The 22,200-nt window shown below is 39.0% G+C and overlaps 1 protein-coding gene and 1 pseudogene across 3 annotated transcripts; one reads left to right on the top strand and one right to left on the bottom strand.

The window, feature by feature from the left end:
* The first annotated feature begins 2,182 nt into the window (after nt 1-2,182).
* Pgbd1 (piggyBac transposable element derived 1) lies at nt 2,183-16,621 on the top strand. 3 transcript variants are annotated; one of them, XM_076859089.1, is made up of 8 exons: nt 2,183-2,554; nt 3,439-3,799; nt 6,726-7,195; nt 8,455-8,590; nt 9,526-9,614; nt 12,350-12,473; nt 13,475-13,532; nt 14,685-16,621. In XM_076859089.1, the coding sequence occupies exons 3-8, from the start codon at nt 6,800-6,802 to the stop codon at nt 16,237-16,239; spliced, it is 2,358 nt and encodes a 785-aa protein (XP_076715204.1). In that variant the 5' UTR covers nt 2,183-2,554; nt 3,439-3,799; nt 6,726-6,799; the 3' UTR covers nt 16,240-16,621. The 3 variants fall into 3 exon arrangements, with proteins under 3 accessions (XP_076715204.1, XP_076715205.1, XP_076715203.1); XM_076859090.1 differs by lacking the exon at nt 2,183-2,554 and having other exon boundaries at nt 3,156-3,799; nt 8,473-8,590; XM_076859088.1 differs by lacking the exon at nt 2,183-2,554 and having other exon boundaries at nt 3,156-3,799.
* A 1,591-nt stretch (nt 16,622-18,212) lies between these two features.
* Nucleotides 18,213-19,550, bottom strand: LOC143401527 (heterogeneous nuclear ribonucleoprotein K pseudogene; annotated as a pseudogene).
* Between the last annotated feature and the right edge of the window lie 2,650 nt (nt 19,551-22,200).

Here is a 22,200-nt window from a genome sequence, read left to right as displayed (position 1 = left end):
AAGTTTCCTTTAAAAGAAGAGCTTGGAACCCCCAAAACATATCTCTCACTCTTGATATGGCCCATATTCTCCCTTGAATATGTATTCCTTGCTTAATCCCATAGGTCACTAATTCTCCCTTGAATATGTAGTTGCTTCCATAAATAAACCTCTGTGCCTCTGACTAGCACATGCTGAAATTCTTTTTCATCATGTATTCCATGAACTCCACTGGTCCTAAGTCAATTCCCCCTTTTTCTCCCAGAACTCCTCAAACACTTCTTCAGATTTATCTCTTCTTCTGTGACATGATCACCCTCCTTGGTGTTTACTCAAAGGAGTTAAAAACTTGTGTCCACACAAAAACCTGCGCACAGAATTGCCAAAACTTAAAAGAAAGCAAGGTGGCTTTCAGTAGGTTAATGGATAATTAAAGGGCCTGTTTTTAAGAGGTATTTTATGTTTTTACTATTGGATTAAACATTCTTTTACATGTAGTGGAGTCTCAGAGGCATAAACCTGAAGATCCAATAAATCAGATCTGGCAACTCACCTCAAAAACTAAAAAGGAAAGTTAATGATGAAAAGATCTCTAATCAGTGTGGCTACATTGGGAAGATGAGGAGACCCGTATGCTTAGCCTTGTATTCAAAGGGCTGACAATGAATTTGAGGTTTTATAGAAAGGGAAATAAAGGCAAGAGTTAGGGGATTTGTATAGCTGGAGGCTTTTCACAGTTAATAAAGCAGAGTGTGTTAATCAGGTGTAGTCAGTCTATCATCTCAGGATTGGTCAGGTTGGGCCTTGTCCCAGACAAGAAGTTGCTGTTGCATGGCTGGGAAGGTGACCTTGGCTCATCACATGATGTTTATAACATCAGACCTTGTTCCTAGGGAGCAAAGTAGATGAATGCAAAATGGAAGCAGAGATGCTTTTAACCATCCATTAGACATTTGCCAGCAAAAGTGAGGAGTCACTCACTGAGCTATATTCGTAGCCCTTTTTAATTTGCATTTTGAAACGGGGTCTCACTAATTTGCCCAAGCTGGCTTCAAACTTGTGCTCCTCCTGCCTCAGCCTCCAAAACTTCTAGAAATACAGGGATGGACCACTGCACTCAGCAAGTCTCCTTTTACTCTTAATTCCCTTAAAAATTAGAAGAAAGTTAGGTGGCTTTCAGTAGGTTAATGGATAATTACAGAGCCTGTTTTTAAAAGGTGTTTTATGTTTTTACTATTGGATTAAACATCCTTTTACATGTTGGTTTGGTAGTGGAGTCTCAGAGGCATGACCCTGAAGATCCAATAAATCTTGAGTTTTCAGTGTACACATAGCTCAGAGACACTGGGTTCAAACATCAGCACCACATAAGTAAATAAAATAATAAAATTAAATAAATAAAATAAAGGTATTGTGTCCATCTACAATTTAAAAAATATATTTTAAAAAAAGATTCTTAAAAAATTAAATAGAGAACTATCAAAAAGTAAATATATATGCCCTTTGATCAGTTTCAATATGTAGTACCACCCAATAAATATACTCATAAAAGAAAGTAAAGCTATTGAATGACATTCCTTACACCATTGCTTATAAAGAGAAAATTTAACCTACACAGACATCAATAGGGATAAGTTATGTTATACCCATACAACAGAATACCATTAGCTATAATAAGTAGATATGGAAAGATCCCCAAGCTATCTTGGCTGAAAAAGAAAAGGTACAAAATTACATTATGGTATCATAAGTGTTCTAAAAGATATGTGCACGTTTATTTAGTAAACAAAATGTTCGTTGACTGCTACTATATGGTAAGTAGTGTCCTGGGGTGATATGTCAAAAAATAAATAAATAAAGATAGATACCATTAACCCTGAGTATTGAAACACTTCATTTTGTAGTCTTCATGAACTTGAGTTTTCAGTGTACACATGTAATCTGTATACTTAAATTTTTTTTAGTTTCTTCCATTTATCAAATTATAATTGTTCATTGATGAGCGTGGTGGTGCATATGTATAATTCCAGAGACTTTGGAGGCTATGGCAGGAGGAATCACAAATTTGAGACCAGTCTGGGAAATTTAGGGAGACCCAATAAATAAATAAATAGCTGTGGGAGACCAACCTTACACGTGACTGAGTCACACTCCCCAGCTGGGTGCTAAGACGCTCAGTTGCAGAAATGTGGCAGAGCTTTCCCCACCCTTCTTGGGTCCAAGGGTCAGTGTCTCCTGCATGGGTGTGTCTTGCTAAAGCCCCCTGGGTGAACCTATGCTCACCTGTTCCTTTGTAATATAACCCCTTGCCCTGTTTAGGATAGAATCTTCCATGGAAGTGCCTTGTATGTGTCCCCTTCTCTTACTATGCCCTTAGGTGTGGCCTACCCAGGTGTCAATCAACCTGCTGACAGCTGACATCATGAAGATAAACTCAGCCCCCTGAAACTTGACCCCTTGCTTCATTTGAATAGCTTCTCCTCAATAAAAGGGTTCAGCCCATGCTCTCCTGCTCTCTCTCTTCCTGCAGACCCTTAAGGTCAGAGGAGCTGTTACAGTGACCCCAAAGAAAAAGGTATTTGTGTCTCTTGTGTGGTTATTTTTGCACAGCCCAGTTAGCCCAGTTTAACTGGAGTGACCCCTGAGCCTTTTAGTCTCTAGAACAGAACCTGGCAAATAGCTACTGACATAACTCAGTGGTAGAGTGCCCCTGAGTTTAATCCCCAGTACTGGAGTGGGGAAAAAAGAAATATAAAAATTTATTGATCACCTCCTCCCCAGCCTGTGCCTGTGAGGAAGCCAAGGACAGATACGGCTTTGCCTTTACCATGCTGTTGGGTTTTTGTTTGGTTTTGTACTGGGGATTGAACAAAAGGGAGCTCTATGGCTGAAGAACATCCCCATCCTTTAAAAATTATTTTGGAACTTGAGACCCAATTGCTTCAATTAGTAGTTGGGATTTCAGGTGAGGGCTACCCCTTCCCCTTATTTGGGGGAGTTTGTGTTGTCTCCCCCCACCCCCACACCCCCCATCCCCCGCCGCCGCCGCCGCCACCCCTTGGTACCTGGGATAGAAAATAGGGGCGCTTTACCACTAGGTTACAACCCCAGTCCTTTTTGCCAATGGTCTCGAATTGCTGAGACTGGCCTTGAAGTTGCGATCCTACAGTCTCAGCCTCCAGAGTCGCAGGGATTTCAGGCCTGTCCCACAGCGCCCCGCTACCGTTGGTTTTTAATTGAAAAGATTTGTGTAAATGTGGGGCACACTAGGGCCAATGGGAAGAGCCCCCAGCCTGGGATCCAAAAAAGAATCGGCCTGTGTGGGGCAGCAATTGGAAGCCAGGCGTATCAGAGAGATGCGGCGAAGGCTCCTAGAGAGGCTTGGAGCCCGGCGGAAGTCGCCGCAGGCCATCCAAAGCTTCGAGAGGAAATAACCCCAGCTGGCATCTCTGTCTGCAGGAAGTGTCTCTCAGCCTCCAGCACCGATAAAGGAAGGACCCCAGAGATTTGCCCGCCTAGCTTGACTCCCCGGCAGGGTCCTGGGAACCAGCGCTTCCCTACCGTGGAGCCCCAGGCCTCCTTATTCCCGCCCGAGTTCTTCCTGAGGTTCGCCACGTCTTTGTTGTGCTCCTTACCTGAACTTTTAGTCTGTTAATCAGCAGACACTTATTGAGTGCCTGCTGTGTGCCAGGTACTGTGCTAGTTGCTGGCGTGTACTGTTAATAGACTAATTTGGGGTCCACCGGAGAGACCTGGCTACTGGCATCAGGACATCTGCATACGTTCATCAAGAAGTCCACCAATATTTGTCAAATACCAGGTACGTACCGGACACCTAGAGTTTATGCAAAGATAAACCCCTACCCGCAAGGTGCAAGATGGGGCGATCTCTAATACAAGATGGAAAAAGAGGGTGGTGGGTGTAGTTTTTCATGGTTCCACCGCCACCTGTGTGGCTTAGTGGACAGTTTTCCCCTTTCTATGTGAGGTTTGAGGATGGTCACAGAAAGTTTTATTCCTGTACATAAGAGATGGCATTTGCACGGGACCTTAGGAATTTACCTTAGAAGAATGATAGTACTTGCTATAAAATACAAAACAGGTGAAAAATTTTGGAGTAAATATCATTGCAGTGCCATGAGGAATTTGGGAAGACCATAGTTTTCTTGAAGATAGGGATTGTCTTTTATTCCATTATAGCATTATGTCTGGGAAACAATGAGGTGCTCAGGAACTTGAGTGACAAGCAAATGAGTAAACCCTAATAAAGATCAGGTCCCTGAGAGTTCAAATTTAATTCTAGGAGGAGTATTTTAAACTTTTGGAAATGTATAAGGACAACAAACTTTTTTTCTGCTCTCACACCCAATAATCAATACAAAAGACATATGTGAACTCAAAAGATGTTGGAATTTCTCCCCACCAGCAAGCAAGCAATTCTTGTGGTGTCCTATAATTTTGTATAGGACACCAATTAGGTTCCCCTCTAGTTCAGTTCAATTCTGACATTGTTAGATCTCACCTGTTGAGAGCTCAGTCTCAATACTGCCCCCTACTTCCAATGTGAACGTGGTTCCCAGTTATTTTACCTGGACTTCTGACAAACTAGCTAGAAATCAGGATTCATACAGTCTCTACTCTTGAGTTCATAGAGCTCAGGAAAATACATGCTTACTGGTATATTATAAAGAATTTTATAAAGGATACAGATGAAGAGTTGTATGGGGGAAAGTGTGAGATAAGGAGCATTAAGCTTCCATACCCTTCAGAAACTTCCACAGGTCCAGTTATCTGGAAGCTCTAAGAACTCTGCTCTTTTGGAGTTTTATAGAGGCTTTATTGCATGGGCACAATTGATTAAATCATTATTTATTGGTTATCACCTTCGCTTTCAGCTCCTTTCCCCTCCCTTGAGGTTGGAAAAAGAACTGAAAGTCTCAACCTTTTTAATTCTGCCTTAGACTTTTGGGTGACCAACTTCCTTCTGAAGCCACCTAGGGGCTGCCAGCCTTCAGTCAGTCATTAATGTACAAAAGGAAACATTGCTTTGAAGATTCTAAGGATATTTAGAAGTTGTATGCCAGGAAACAGGAACAAATACCAAAGGAGGTGGGTTGAATGTTGTCAGAATTGTGTTTTAGGAAATATTAATCCAGAGATGGAGGTTTAGCAGGAATACCACACAGAAAATGACAGTAATAGTGATTGAAAATAATAATAAAGTAATAAAGGACAGAGGCATTTTGTATAAAGGATTAACTGGAAGCCTGGGGCGCATGCCTGTAATGCCAGCCTCAGCAAAAGCAAGGCACTAAGTAACTCAGTGAGACCCTGTCTCTAAATAAAAATTCAGGGCTCAGTGGTTGAGTGCCCTGAATTCAATCCCCAGTACCTGATAACAAACAAACAAACAAACAAAAAAACCCCAAAGGATTAACTGGACTCAGAGGGATTATTTGTAAGGTATTGTTTATTTGTACATGGAAGTTGGTGACACCAATAGAAAGGAGAAATACAGAGTGCAGCTTTGAAGGGCTCTCTGGTTTGGAGTATATTTAAATTATGGGGCAAGTGAATGAAGCCTATAGATGGAGGTATCCAGCTGACATTTTAAGTGTGGATCTACAGTGTGAAAGGCAGCTTGGAGCCAGACAAAGATTTGAGTGTTCTTGGAACAGAGATATACTGAAATCGAGATTGTAAATGGAGAAAGTGAGAAGACAAGAGAAAAGAACTTGATGCATGTCTACTATTTCAGTTATCTATTGTTGTATAAAAAATAAACTAAAATCCTAACCTTCGTGGTTAAAAACAATTTCTCAGGATTCTGTTGGTTGACTGCCGCTTCTGCTGGTTTCACTTGGAATTACTCATGTAGCTGCATTCAGCTGGTTAACTATGTGGAAGTAGGCCTAACTGAGCTAATGGGGCTTTAGCTTTGGAGCCTTGGTTCTCATTTACGTTGACCTCTGCATGGTTAGCTTGAGCTTCCTATAGCGTGGCAGTATTATGATAGCATGCCAAGAGCTATAGAGGCACTCTTTTACAGTGTCATATGTGCCATATTTCAATAGTCAGAATAAGTCACAGATCAACACACATTCAAGACAAGGAAAAAGATTCCACTTAATTATGAGAATAGTGGAAAAATCTTATTACAGAAGGTATTTGGGAATAGGAAAGTTTGGAAACATTCTGTGACACCTACAAGGTAGCATACACTTGTAATCCTAGCTGCCTCAGGAGGATCACAAGATCAAGTTTAGCATTGGCAGCTTAGACCTCATCTTATAATAAAAAAATAATAGAGCTGGTGATGTAGCTCAGTATTTGAGGGCTCATGGGTTCAACCCCCAGTACTTCAAAAGGAAGAAAATAAGAAAAAAAAGTGGAGTTGTCAGTACATAGAGAAAAATGACCTTTGAGATTGCATTGTATGCCTACAAAACTAGCCATCTTGGTCCTCCCTGGGCAAAATTATCCCTTTTCCCCAGTTGAAGTATAAGCTGTTCCAGCATTGATAACCCTTCTTCCTCATATTCTACATCTCTTACCTCTGGGCTGAACCCCTTTATGTTTGAACCCCTTTATGTTCAAGATATACTTTTTATTGATTTCACTTATAATAGAAGCAAGCAGGCTCAGCTTTTGAGAATGACCTACAATGGGGACAAAGATTTAAGTACATTGCATAAGGTTTTGAATCTCTTGTAATTTGTATGTTTCTTATCAATTCTTTTATTTAGATGTACATTTGGGAAACAATATTTGAAACATAGTCCTCAGCCAAAAAGACCTTTCTCCAGCTACAAAGCTCAACATGTATGAAGCTTTACTGGGTTCTGCTCCTGAAAATGAAGACAGCCTTGTGAAGGTAAAAGTGGAAGATCCCACTTGGGAGCAGGTGTACAACACACAGGAGGGCAGCTCCCACACTCAGGAATTTTGCCGCCTGAGATTCCGGCAGTTCTGTTATCAAGAGGCTCCTGGGCCCCGGGAGGCTCTGACCCAACTTCGAGAACTTTGCCAACAGTGGTTGAGGCCAGAGATGCACACCAAAGAGCAAATACTGGAGTTGCTAGTGCTGGAGCAATTCTTAACCATCCTGCCCAAGGAGCTGCAGGCCTTGATGCAGATGTATTCTCTGCAGAGTGGGGAGGAGGCAGTGACAATACTAGAGAATCTAACCTCTGGACATGGAGACACAGGACAGCAGGTGAGAAAATAATATGTATGGTCGTGTGGGAAAAGAAATGATACATATGAATTTGTTAATTTTTAATTTTATTTTGAAATAATTTAAAACTTACAGAAAGATTGGGAGAATAGTATAGAGAACTCCTGTATGCTCCTCACCCACCTTCACCAGTTGTTAATACTTATTTCATGATGTACCCATCCCACTTCCCTACTTGTGCAAGTGAGCCCTCTTTGTATGAATATGCGCATTCAAACAAAGACCCACATACACTTTTTTTTTCCTGAATCATTTGAGAATTAATTGCAGACATTATGCCCCTTAACCTCTAAACACATCAGTGTACATTTCATTCTCTTGTACAACCAGAATACAATACCAAGGTTAGGAAAATTACATAACATTGTTATGGTACTATCATATAACACTAGTATTTCACATTTTGCCACAATATCCCCGCAGTGTGCTTTTTTAAAAAATATTTTTTATAGTAGATGGACATAATACCTTTATTTTTTTTTATTTTTATATGGTGCTAAGGATTGAACCCAGTGCCTCACATATGCTAGACAAGCAGTCTACCAACTGAGCTACAACCCCATCCCCAATAGTGCTCTTTATGGCAAACTTCCCCTTGATCCAGGGCATAAGCCAGGAAGTGTCACATATTATATTTAGATGCTGTGTCTCTCTAGTCTCCATGAATCTGCTCAGTTTTTGTTTGTCATGACATCAATATTCTTGAAAAGTATAGGCAGTTTTTTGGAGAATTTTCCTGTTTCAGTTTGTCTTGCACTTTCTCCAGAAAAATTTGGCTAGAGTATCTACCCTAGGGGTAATACTTTGTTCTCAGTCTGCCATTTCAGGAGGCTTTGATGGTTTATCTCAATACTGATGAGATTATGGTGGAGCCTAACAAGTTTCTTCAATACAAAGTTACCATTTTCCCCTTCATAATTACTGCCTAGTATGTAGAAGACATTTTGAGACAATGTATATCCGAGTCCTTATTAAACTTTCATCTAAGGGGTCTTTTTTTGTATTGTTTTTCTGGGCAGGAATCATTTGCTTGTCTTACCTGCCTTGCTTCTATTCTGCACCCTAGATACTGAATAGGACCTGACCACATGCAGTCCTTATTTGACAGATGAGTGTCTGTTTCGCTTTCTGCTTTTTTAAGGGATTAATGGGGCTTGTTCTCTGTTCTCTTGGAGAAGTCTCTAACTGCTATTCAGTTCCACCAAGATATGTTTTCAAGGTAAATCTTTTGTCTACAGGCCTCTTTCTATATTCAGGGACAAGACATGCACCTAGTGATGACACAATATCAGGAAGCCTCTTTGGAGTGTCAGCTCCTGCCTGGGGTAACCACCCTGACATGTGAACCTCCTCAGCTTCCCCAAGAAGTGAATGGTAAGTGCCAGAGGGTGAGTGGTGAGTTTAGTAAAGACACAGGAAGCAGACCACTGACAGGAGCATGGTCTCCTTAATAGGAATGTGATTATCTGTGTCCTCAAGGTTTTGTTTTTTGTTTTTATATATATTATGAAATGATTACCACAAACTTCTTAATGTTCCTATTATCTCAGTTATCTTTGGTGAGTGTGGTGAGAATACTTAAAATCTACTCTCAGCAAATGTCCAGCAATATTTATTGTTAACTGTAATTGCTGTGCTATACATTAGGTCTTCAGAATTTGCTCATTTAGCTAGGCACAGTGGTACTTGTCTGTAATTCCAGTAACTCAGGAGGCTGAGACAGGAGGATCTCAAGTTTGAGGCCAGCCTGGGAAGTAAGAAAGGCTCTAAGCAATTTGATAAGACTCTGTCTCAAAATATTTAAAATAAAAAAGGATTGGGTATGTAATTCATTGATATAATATTCTTGGGTTCAATCCCCAGTATTTTATATATATAATTTGCCCAGGGTCAGTCAACAGAGGAAGAACCTCTTCTAAAATTTAAGGCTTCTTACTTTTGACCAAAATACCTTCTTTATGACATCTCTATATTCTACATTCCTAAATTTATACCCCTCCTCCCCCGAAAAAAGATCAGAATTTTTCAAGAATATGCTGTAGTGGATATTGTCCCTCCTACCCGGACACTCATCACCAGCTTCTTCCCTTCTCTTTATTTTCATATCTGATTTTAACTTTCTTTTTGTGAAAATGCATCACTGTAAAGCATTCATAAATGTCACTGACTTTGGGGGTGGGAGACCCTGAAGTTTTAGAATTTCTGACAGAATAGAAACAGTTATAGTGCCCTGTCCTAGACAGTAAGGTGTACATCTTCATTTGGATGTTTAATAAATCGAAGTTTTAGAAAGTTTCCTTTCTTTACAGAGTTTACTCCCCAGGAACCAGCCCTTCTCCTAGAGGAAGATTCCAGAAATACGGCAGCAGTGCTTGAGTTTAACTCACCCAGGTTCCAGGTAAGCAAGGGTGCCTGGGCTTTGGAAACCTCAGTAGTTACCCTCCTTTTCTCCTTGACCTGTTCTTTGCCTTTCTCTTGGCCCACACTCCTCCCTCATGGTATATTTTCTTGTGTTCATTCCATCACAGAATGTCACAGGCCATGTGCTCAATAATCCAAGGAGTTCATGTCGATTACATTCTACTACTTTATATTATACTGTGTTGAGGAAGTACATCCAGATCTCAAGATATGAAAGTGAGGGGTTTCAGAACGTGCCCCCCTATCAACTAGTCACTTGTGTTTGGAATCTCTAGTTTTTCTCCTCAGCCTGAGAACTAGGACCCTTTTTCACATTCCAATTAATTTGGTGACGATAACAGAAATTCTGTATATGCAAAATAAAACTTCACATCATCTTCACAGAATGAACTGCTTTTTTCCTTTTTAGTGTCTCAGTGGTTCATTTGTTTTCCTAGTTATTTGGTTTTTAAAAAACTACACGTTTCCCATTTAAGTCCTCTTACATACTGTTGGCACATCAGTTTTCTCAAGACACCATCTTCATGGAATCCTTTCCTCACTCAGTATTTTTCTTTGACTTCTATTGTTCTCAATCCCATTAGACCCAGTGTCTGCTGCTCTTAATAAGTACTTTGTCTTCTTGAAAATAAATGTATGGATAATAAAATAAATATATGAAATAATAATGATTTAAGAAAGTGTATATACATTTTAAATATCAACCCAGTTGTGGCTGGGCATTGTGACACATGCCTATAATCCCACCAACTCAGGATGGTGGCATGGGTACAAGTTCAAGGTTAGCCTTGACAATTTATTGAGACCCTGTCTTAGAAAATGAAACTCAGTAGTATATGACCCTGGGTTCAATCTCCAGTACTGCAAAAAAAAAAAAAAAAAACAAACAAACCTACTGCCTTAAAAATATATATATAATATAAAAAAGTGATATGTGTGTGTGTGTGTGTGTGGTACTAGGGATTGAACCCAGATTTACCCTACCACTGAGTTATATCCCAGCCCCTTCTATTTTTAGTGACAAGGTCTCACTAAGCTGCCCAGGTTTGCCATGAACTTAAAATCCCCCTGCCTCAGCCTCCCAAATCACTGGGATTACAGGCAAGTGCCATCACACCCAGGTTCTAACAGATTAATTTTGGATTTCTAGCTTCTAGAACTGTGAGAGAATTAATTTCTGTTGTTGTAAGCTATCAAGTTTGTTACAAAAGCCCAAGAAATCATATAGGTTTCAAGGCAAAGTAGACTGATAAATAGATCATAGAAGGGATGTGCTATTTAAAAAAGGTAGATTTTATATTTTTTAATTAATTATTATTATTATTTTTTTTTGTACTAGAGATTGAACCCAGGGCACTCTACCACTGAGCTATATCCCTAGTCCTTTTTACTTTTTATTTTGAGATAGGGTCTCACTAAATTAGCTGAGGCTGGTGTCAAATTTGTAATCCTCCCACCTCAGCCTCCCAAATAGCTGGGATTACAGGTATGTACCACTACTCAGCCATAAGGTAAGTGGGTGTTTTTTTGCGGGGAGGGGTTGCTGAGGAATGAGGTAGGTTTTTAAGTATCAAAATAATTGTTTGCAGTTTGGGATGGTATAGTGATGAGGTAAATATATCTTCTGTCTCTAAACTCACCTGTTTGTCAAAAAGTCTGTGAAAGACTAGACACAATATCAGTTTTCAGGCCAAAGGAAAGAAAGGGTAATTTTGAAAATGAAAAAAATCAAAAAGTTAGTAAAAAGCCATATGGTAGACCTTTGGAAACAGTGTCAGATAAAGATAGAAAACCATAGACAATCCCCAAAATAAATAATTATAGTGTATAATATTTCTGACTTAGCTGTCTTATATTTCTGGCTTTGAAATATTTTAAAGCAATCTTCATTAATGAAATTCAATGAGATCTCTACATTTATATTGTTTTACATCTGTTAAAAGTCTCAGAACTCTTCCATTATATATTTGTAATCAGTTTAATTGCATTTTCCATAAGTGCCATTTTGTATTGAAATGCCTATTAGCCATAATAGAAAATGTTGTTAAAACAGTGGGTAGAACCAATTTGAGTCAACTTTTTTTTTTTCTTTTTTTTTTTGACAATACTGGGGGTTATTGAACCCAGAGTACTCAAAGTACTCAACCACTGAGCAGCATCCTCATCCCTTTTTGTTTTTTATTTTGAGACAGGGTCTTGCTAAGTTGTACAGGTTGGCCTTGAACTTGTGATCCTTCTGCCTTAGCTTCCCCAGTTGCTGTGATTACAGCTGTGTGCCACCATGACCAGCTTAAATCAACTTATATAAAAATATCTTTATTCCATGTAAGCTTCCTTCTCTGAAATATTCTTATATTACTGTTGGTTAAATCATCTCATAAAAACTTTTCAGAATTCTTATTCTTAGGGATAGCCAATTTATATCAATTGTAGATTTGGTTCAGCACGACATTGAAAAGTCCTACAGGATATGTGACATTTTGTTATAGTGTGGGACTGTTCCATGCATTTCAGGATGGCCATATCCTGTGAATAACATTGGCATGAGCTGGTTGTTATCATCACTGGTAAAACCAAAAAGTTCTCACAAATTTACAGAATACCCTGGGTGGCTGGTACCACTGTTCTGCAGTGTGATATTCAACACCTTTCACAACTGGACCCCTTCTCCTTGCCACAGTGAAAACTGAAAGGCCACTTTTTGCCTTTTAGATGTCAGCGAAGACTGGGGAGGGAGAAGCCCAGGCCTTTGCCCTAGCAGAGTGGCCACATCTGAGTCTGGCTCAGAGGAACCTCTGTGAGAATTCAGCTCAAGAAAAGGTTACAAGCCTAATGAGTAAGGACAGGCCTCTAACTGGTCCCCTGTCTGTGCTATCCTTGTCCTGTCCTTTCCCTGACTTGGCCCATGGGAGCCCATACTTCTACAAACCCTTACCCTCCCTTCCTCTTCTTCTGGCCTCTGCCTCCAAACTTTTCTCAGTCCTTATAATTTTGCATTTTTCCCAGTCACATTATATTCTGCTGCTGCTACTTGTCCAGGTTGTTAATTCTTCTTGTGATCTTCTCTAATTTTCTCTCCCTATTCCTTTATTCCCTCAGTGACTCCTTTGCATCTCTTCTTCTTCCCCATCAAGGATTCCATATAACTTATATCCTTTCACATTTAGAAGACCCACAAATACGTCTGCCTGATCCCTCTTTACCTTAGAGGAAATTCTTTTTATTCTCTCAGAACATTACTATCCATGTTTTCTTTCTTTTTATCCTTTACCTGATAGATGAATCATTTTAACATTTTTATTTTGAAATGATATTTAGGCTACCAACAAGTTTTAAAGATAGCACTATCCATGTTTTCTTTAAATGTGCTCTGCCCTATTGTGCCTTCTCCCCAGCTGGTGTTTGGTGCCCAGGTTAACCTTTCTTATCATCTTCCCATAGCATACCACATTTTGTAGTATTGCTGAAACTGGATGCCTGAAACACCTGTTTATTTCTTTGTTTTTTGAGGGATAGTACTGGAGATCAAACCCAGAGGTACTTTACAATCACTGAGTTACCTCCCCAGCCCTTTTTATTTTCCTTTTTAAGATAGGATCTCACTAAGGCTGACCTCGAACTTATGATCCTCCTTCCTCAGCCTCTCAAATAGCTGGGATTAATTAAATATATGCCACAACACCAAACCCTATTGATTTTTTGTTTCTTTTATTTTGAAACATCTATTCCCAACCACAAAGATTGTTTTTTCTAAATTCATAGGATATATGACATTAAATAATTAATGAATTATTTTAGCAAAAGTAATTGTAACTAAAGATGTTTTGTTTAATATAGAGCAAGACATTTCTGAAGCAATGGATCAAGGTAGGAAGACTTTAGGAATACCCAACAGGTGAGTATCTGTGGTCCTGAGTGGATCCATATTCTGCAGATCTAAGAAGAAATTAGAACCATTGGGTTCAACCCCTAGTACCACACACAAAAAAGAATATCTTGTTGTTTTATGTAACAAAAAGTTCAAACTGTAGATTTGGTGCAACAACTTACCATGATATCAAAGATTCATCTCCCTGTGGTCTTACACCCTTTTTCTAGTTCCCCATTCATACCTAGCTTCCTTACCTCACTGTTTTTCCCATTTCCCACTCCAAGATCCTTCTCTCACCACATTGAGCTTAAAGTTTAAAATTTCATCAGTGAAAAGGTTCAGTGACATGACAGGATTCAAGAAGTATTCCCAAAGTTAAGAATGTCAGGGAATTCTTAAGATGGATATGTTAAAGAGGTCATGCATATAGATACTGAAGACACCCAGAATTCCCCCTTGTGTCTTCTAAAAATAGACTGGTTTACTAATAGGACTCAAATACATAATATCCAAAATTTTAAAAGTAATAGTATAAAATAATACTTTCATCTTAAAAACATTGGTTTTCTTCCTTGTAAATCCCATAAGAATCCATTCAAGTGCAATGAGTTTTGAGTTTCTTTTTTATTTTCACTCAAAGAAATACATCTACAGATCAAAGAGGGTCTCACATCTTCCATGTGTAGAAATTATGTGTGAGGAGGCCTGGTAAATAGCAATTGCCTTCCTTTTCTGAGTTAAAAACCAGTTGATATGGACAAAGGAGTAAAACAGATGGTTCCAGAACCTTCAACTTATTGATAGGAGCTAGACTGGATAAAGTGGCTCAGAGGTAGAGCTAAATAGGCTCAAACTGGCAGAGGAGAAGTGCAGCAGAAGTCTTCTTTTGTGGGTCTGCCTAATGCAACTAGTGACAAAAAGGAGCATGGAATGTCTGCATCCTACTCCTAAAGAGGATAGAAGGAGTTGCTATGCTACCTGAGTTTCTTCTCCTAAATTCAACAGTTATGTCCTGAGGAGTGAGTTGGGGAGAGGCCAGCAATGTTAAGTCTAGCCAGTTTTCCCCATGGAAACATGAGAATTGAGAATTAGCACCCTACTGTACTGCTTTAGATTTAACATGTATGAAAGAATGAGACTTTCTTTGTAGCATATTTTCTTTTTTTTATTTCCCAGAGACTGTGCACCCCACATCTCTTGTAGCTCTTCTGTCCCTACTGAAAAGACAGTCTCAAATTTGAACACTCTAAAGGACCATCATCCACCCCGTGACTCCTGGGCCCGGATGCACATTGCATCCTTGCAGTATGCAGCAGGAGATATTACCCGAAAAGGAAGAAAAAAAGACAAAGCTCGAGTGAGTGAACTGCTCCAAGGTCTTGCATTTTCTGATGACTCAGAAGTGGAGGAAGATGAGCCTGAGGCTCAGCCTCAAAAGAAGCTAAAGGTGTCAAATGTTCCAGAAAAAAGTTGGACCAAAAGAGACATTAAGCCGAACTTTCCCAGCTGGTCAGCACTGGATTCTGGACTTTTAAATCTCAAGAGTGAAAAGCTGAACCCAGTAGAACTCTTTGAATTGTTTTTTGATGATGAAACATTCAACTTGATTGTCAATGAAACCAATAATTATGCTTCTCAGAAAAATGTTAACTTGGAAGTCACAGTTCAGGAAATGAGGTGTGTATTTGGTGTCCTGCTATGGAGTGGATTTGTAAGGCGTCCCAGAAGGGGAATGTACTGGGAAATCTCTGATGCTGATCAGAACCTGGTTCGAGATGCAATTAGAAGGGACAGATTTGAGTTGATTTTCTCGTACCTGCATTTTGCAGATAATAGCCACCTAGATCAAAAAGATAAATTTTCAAAATTGAGACCTCTCATAAAGCAAATGAATAAAAATTTCCTCTTGTATGCTCCCCTAGAAGAATACTATTGCTTTGATAAGTCAATGTGTGAATGCTTTGATAGTGACCAATTTCTGAATGGAAAGCCTCTTAGAATTGGCTATAAAATTTGGTGTGGTACAACCACACAGGGTTATTTGGTTTGGTTTGAGCCCTATCAAGAAGAATCAATTCTGGAGGCAGATAAGGATCTTGACCTTGGGTTAGGTGGAAATCTAGTGATGAACTTTGCTGATGTTCTTTTAGAGAGAGGTCAATATCCCTATCACCTGTGTTTTGATAGCTTCTTTACAAGTGTCAAATTGGTGTCAGCTTTGAAGAAAAAAGGGGTGAGGGCAACAGGATCAATTCGTGAAAACAGGACTGAAAAATGTCCTCTTATGAATGTAGAACATATGAAAAAAATGAAGAGGGGGTATTTTGATTTCCGAGTGGAAGAAAATGATGAAATAATCTTATGTCGTTGGCGTGGTGATGGTATTATCAGTCTGTGCTCCAATGCCATAGGCATAGAACCAGTCAGTGAGATAAGTTGTTCTGCTGATGGTGAAGAGATCCTACAGGTAAATCAACCATGCATAGTGAAATTGTATGAGGAATGCAGGAAAGGTGTAGCTAAAATGGATCAAATTGTTTCCAAATATAGAGTGAGGTTAAGAAGCAAGAAATGGTATTCAATTTTGGTGAGCTACATGATTGATGTAGCTATGAACAATGCATGGCAACTACACAGAGTCTGTAACCCAGATTCCTCTTTAGATCTCTTGGACTTTCGGAGATGTGTTGCACATTATTACTTGGGACACGATGCTAATCTTCCAGACTAAGGAAGATAAACAAAATGCATACAGTAAAAAGATAGTAAAACCACAACTACCACATTTGGTTGTATCTTACCAAAGCAAATCTGATGCATGTAATGCAATTATTGAGTAACTACTATTTTTTTAAATGAGACATTTATATAAAAGAGTTTCAAAGACTATTATAAGAAATAATGTTCAAAGTTATCTGACAATGTTGAACTCCAGTGGTACTTTTCTATATGTCTAATTTGTATCAGATATGAGAAATCATTTGTTGAATTTATTTTGTGCATTAAAAGAATGGAATTCTCCCTCTCTTGTTTTCTCTAGAGAATGTAATTTTTTATTAATTTTAAAAAATTTTCTTCCAGAAATAGTTTAGTAAAAATTGACCATTTCTGAGAAACCCCTATTGCATGCCCATCAATAAAAGAGGACCATAACACAATATAAAATTTGCTAAAGGGCTTATAATTTCTTTGAAAAATTGCAGACTCTCAAACACATCAGCAAAGTCCAATATTAAGTTCACATTCCTTTTTATGGGCTATGAATAAGAATCTGATTAGATACCAAAATAAAGCAATACAAATGCTGAACTATTTAGGTCAAAAGACCTGTACAGAAGCATCTGTCCTCAAAGGCATTCCAGTTTGAGACTCAATTTTAGAATAAGGCATAACAAATGTTAACAAAAATATACAAGGTGATGAAAAGGGGACTCTACAATTGCCAGCATACTCTGAATCTGATAAAACAAGTGTAGATATTTTATTATTTTTCTTTAATCAACTGCCAAGATTGAAATCAAAGATAAGTAGAAGGCACAACAAGTTTTGATCTAGTTGTTATTTGATTTTTCAGATTTTTTTTTTGTTGTTTTCTGTTTTGTACAAATGAAACATGAAAAAAAAATGTGCTTCAAAATGGTCTTATCAATTAAAGAAAAGCCTATCTACCACAAGAGAATACTATTTTTAAAATACTGGCAATATCATAACCATAGAGTGACACTGTATCTATAGTCCAAAATGGAGCTGTTGCCCATGAGCTAATAATTATCTAAATAAAACCCATATGTCAAGAAGCTTAAGACCAGAATTGATATTAAGCTGGATCAGACTGTGTAAGCAAGTTGAGCCAGACAAATGTTGGAGAGTTCAACAGAGGAATACCAGAGGTGAAGTAGTGCCACTGAATATTGAAGTGAAAGATGTGTACTGTTGTATCTGTGTCGATTGGCAGCAGAAGTCAAAGAAGAGTTGAAGAAAACAGGAAAATATGAAGTACATCAGGGTCAAAGAAAGGAAAAGATAACAAGTTGACATCAAACCCATTCTGAAATACCCTAAGTAGTAAATCCAGGAGTAAGCAGAAATACTTGGAAAAGTGAACTGATTCATTAGTGTTGAAATGTAGTTTTGGTAGATTAAACAGTAAAGAGAAAATGGATTTCACTGCAATTGTGTTGTAGATAGAACTTTTCTTTCAGCAGGATTTTTTTTTTTTTAGGTTCTCTAAATTTATTTTAAAAATCATAAAACTTTTCTTACAAAAGAGCATTACATTCTGCACACTGCTCTGAACAGATGCCAGGGACATGTGGACTATTACTTTCTTCCCTGTCCCCCCCCACCACCAAAAAAAAGAAAGGTTTACAGTGCCCACAAAGCAAGGTGCTCACAATAATTACATAGAGGGGTTGTTTTGTTTTTTTAAAAACCACCAACAATGAACAAAAAAATAAAATTCACTCACTCTACTTCTGTTTCAAAATTTCAATGTTAGTTTTTGCACGCCCTTCCTTCCCAACCCTATTTGTAAGGAACTAAAACTACATCTGGTAGGTGAACAGCAAAGATTTCGCTATACCTCATATGCAGAACACCTATGAAGCAGAGGAATGTTGGCTTTTTAAACAGAAACAGATTTAAAAAAAAAAAAAAAAAAAAAAAAAAAAAAACATGCAGGACTCCTTCAGTTCTTTGTTAGTCTTAGAAAAACTTTCCAGAGTACTGCTTCACACTATTCTGCAGCAAATACTGTACATTCTATATCTGGTCCTGTGTTCCTATAAAGGTAATGATCTGATCTTCAGATCCTTCTAAAAGCTCTTCAATTCTGATTGAGGCTCTGGATTCATGACAGATTTGCTTAATCTGCTGACCATCTTTGCCAATAATAGATCCAACCAAATCTTTGGGAATAGTTACTTGTGTTGCAATAATAGATCTACCAAGATCACCATATGAGCCATGACCCCCTGCATAGGAATAATCATATCCAGAGCCACCCTGTGGTTCATAAGCCATCTGCCATTCTGATGGGCTCCATGTATCTATTGCAGACTCCCAAGTTTCATCAGCACTGAAACCAACCGTGCCATAATGGTCTCTAGGTTTTTCTCTTTTGTCATAGGGCATTAGATCTCCTCCTCTAGATGGTGTCAGTAAAGGAAGAGAAAGATTTCAAGCTCTGCTCCCACCTTGGCCACCTCGACCAGAAGGAGGAGTCGTGGTCCTCCATGAGGGCTCATATCAACATAATCTCTTCTAGAGGGAGGCATGGGATACCCACCCCTACCAGGTGGAATTCTGTTGAAATCACCTCTTCCCTACATGGGAAATCCCACTAGATGTTCGTGGCGGTCATCAAACATCATAAAACTACCATAATCATACGTTTCATCATAAAAACTAGGATCATAAGGGTGTGCATGCCCTTTGATGGGAGTCTCAGATATAATATCAAGGATGATCTTTATGCACTCTACCACCCTATCAGGCTTTCCCCCAATAAGAACAACTCTGTCAGTGGAATGAGGGCAGCATTCCTGGAAAAGCTTGATTGTTGTCTGAGTGTTCTCTCGAAGTCTTTGATTTTAGCATCTTTGACCCCAATAATTCCTCCTGCCAGACTCTGATGAATAAACTGTCTCAATTCGAAGTCGAAATCACTTCCTTTATAGTGCTGATAATTTAAGCATTCCATATCATCAGATTCAAGCTTGAGCTGGCTGGTTGCAGTGGTTTATGGCAACTGCAGGCCTTCTTCCAAGGTAGTGATGGCTTTCTTCAGAATGTCTCCAATTGTTCCAATATCAGCATTGATTCTCAATATGGTCTGTCCGGAGACCCTTAGTATTCTTGTCTCCTTTCCCAGTCACTGCCCCAGCATTCTTGCTCTGAAGCAGAATTTGTAATTCAACCATCTCATCAGTGTTTGTAGATCTTTTAAATGCTTGCTCTTCTTCCATATTTTCTTCCATATTTTCCAAATTCACCGTTGGTTTTAGTGTTGGGGAAGGTTTCCTCCGGCTGTTCAGTATCCATTTTCTTGTATTAAATGGACACACTAATCAGTTATTATATATCCTTGCAGAGCAAAACTGTAGTGTTCTGGGGCAGGACCAATAACTGACACACTAATGCTGCAGTAGCCACATGAATCTACTGTCCTCTCACAGCCCTGCCACCTCAGACAGTCACAGCTAGACAGAAAACAAGCGCAGGGCCCCTCCCCAGCCTTCTCTCAACAGGAATTTCTGTTGTGTGCATAGTTTGTGATGGAAGTGTAAACTATGTGTCACAGAGTCACAGATTGACCTATTCCACACAAGCTGCTTAAAGTGTAAGTTCAGTATTTCCTGTAATTTGATTCTTCATGATATATTCTTCAACATTTCTGGTATCTATAAGCATCTACCCATAAAAAATCACCTTGCAGACATTCAACACCTTTGTAATTATGAGACTGTTGCCTTAGGAAAGGCCTTTCCAAAGTTTCTTGCAGAAGAATGACCACTTTGTTTACTCTGCCCATTAAGCTCAACACCTGTGATACTTCTCTCCATACCACTTTTATGGTGCATATCCAATACTACCTTACATGGTTATTTTTATTCAGTACATGTCTATTACTAGAAAATAAACATCCAGAAAATCTCTCTGCAACCAAAACAGGACCTAAAGTTATTTGCTATTACTATTCAGGATACTTGTTCACTTCAACTTCATGGGATAACTTAGAAATCCAAATAAATATCTTTATCTTTAAAATGTACTTTAGAAAGGGACAGATTTGAGTTGAGTATGGTTTTAACCTTGATGGGAAACTTGGGGTGAGAGATGGTGAAGACAAATGGTGATTTTAAACTATTAGGGGTTAGGGTATAGCTCAGTGATAGTGTAATGCCAGATTTGTGGAACCCCAATAGACCTCTAGGAGCCGAATCCAATGCAATCACACAAGAGTCTTTATTGCACCTCCAGCCTGAGCTCACAACCGTTTCCGATGTAGAGGTCCCAGGGAGTGAGTCCTGGCCCTTTGTTCAGTGAGATTTTATAGGTTTTGGGGGATACTCTATGTGTCACAACATCACACAGCAAATCATTTCACATCATGGGAAAGTCAAACAGCAGCTCTTAACATTGATTAGCACATTCACTGGAGGGAACAAGTTGGGTAGGGGGATTCCTTTGAAATGATTGTTTAGGCCATGAGGGATGTATGTGCTAAGCTACATGGTTTCCCAACATGTTATCAACCACCATAAACCTGTGGGGGGTCATCTGGCATCCCAGGTATTTTCCCTGTCTCATGCTGATTAGTGGCTGCTAGGGGGTTGCTATGGGTCCTCACCTAGCCTAACTGAGTCAGGGATACCTGGTGCCGCAGATCTCTCTTATTTGTAGACAAACAACTCAGCAGGGTGGGTATGTGCTTAGGAGTGCTCTGTGGGTTTTTCCAAGGACAAGGGTCACGCCCCCTTCCTTGGACAGGCTTTGCTCTGAGGTAGAGGCTGGTTTCTCAAAAATGGAGTCACAGCAGTTTCTCAATAGAATATTTACATATGTGAAGTCCTGGATCCAATCTCCAGCACCAGGGAAAAGATAAGTTACTTTAAGTAATCTGGCTAGCACCAAGGAACTATTCCAACTGAGTCACCATAGTTACTGTAAGGCAGGACTATGATCAGGTTTTCTGTATCTCTCACATTAAAAGATCTAATTCAGGATTCTCAGCATGGAGGGATCTGATTAGGAATTCTCTGATTATCAATAATTGGGTACAAAATTTGGATCAAACTGGTTTGCCTTTTTTGCATATACATTCTGAAATAAGGCCCACACTCAAGAGTAAATATTTTCTTTATTATTTTAAATAAAAATTTTGTGTAAAGTTCTTTACTGTAGTTTCACTCCCCTGTCATTAAGGGAAAATCCCATGTGAATATGTAACTTCTTCACCACAGTGGGTTTTTAAGGTTGAAAGTCAGAGTTCAGAAGAAGAAAGTGCCAAATACAACTATATAAAGTTTTTTCTCTAGGATATATTTACTAGAGTTATCAGGCTAACTAAATCTATAGCTATCTTGCATGTACAACTACAATTTATCTTCAAGGTAGCGCTTATCTAAGTGTCAATGTAGCCTCCAGGACTGTTTTAGTTATAGTTTTAGTAACAGGCATATGACTAATGCAAGTAATAAAAATGGGCTCTGAACAAAGACATAATTGGTTTTCACTGTACTAGCTGCACTCCTGGAATAGTAATTAAGCTCTTCACTTCTTCTTTCATTGATTCATCTATTGTTTTAATTTATGGCCCAGCATGGTATTGCATGCCTGTAATCCTAGCCTCTCTGGAGGCTAAGGCAGGAAGATCACATAGCGTTTTTTTAAATTGACATTCTTTCTTTATTTAGGTATTGGGGCTTAAGCCCAATGCACTTTACCACTGAGCTACATCCTAACCCTTTTATTTATTAATTTTGAGATAGGATCTTGCTAGGTTCCTGAGATTCTCACTAAATTGCTGAGGCTGGCCTTGAACTTGTGATCCTCTTACCTCCGCCTCCCAATCACTGAGATTACAGATGTGCATCACACCTGGCTCCTTGATTTTGTGTGGGTGAGGTGGGTGTGAAGGGACAGTTGGACTTAGGAAGCCTTGATCTGACCAAAACTGTTGCTAATCTCC

The sequence above is a fragment of the Callospermophilus lateralis genome, chromosome 6 (genome assembly GCF_048772815.1).
Source record: "Callospermophilus lateralis isolate mCalLat2 chromosome 6, mCalLat2.hap1, whole genome shotgun sequence".
Lineage (NCBI taxonomy): Eukaryota > Metazoa > Chordata > Mammalia > Rodentia > Sciuridae > Callospermophilus > Callospermophilus lateralis.
Note: the sequence above shows the minus strand (reverse complement) of the source record. Positions and strands in the feature narration are given on the sequence as shown.

Coding starts and splice junctions, on each gene's coding strand:
- Pgbd1 (XM_076859089.1), top strand. CDS start 6,800: ATGTATGAAGCTTTACTGGGTTCTGCTCCTGAAAATGAAGACAGCCTT. Junction 8,591..9,525: donor GCTTCCCCAAGAAGTGAATG/GTAAGTGCCAGA, acceptor CTTTCTTTACAG/AGTTTACTCCCCAGGAACCA. Junction 12,474..13,474: donor AAAGGTTACAAGCCTAATGA/GTAAGGACAGGC, acceptor TGTTTAATATAG/AGCAAGACATTTCTGAAGCA.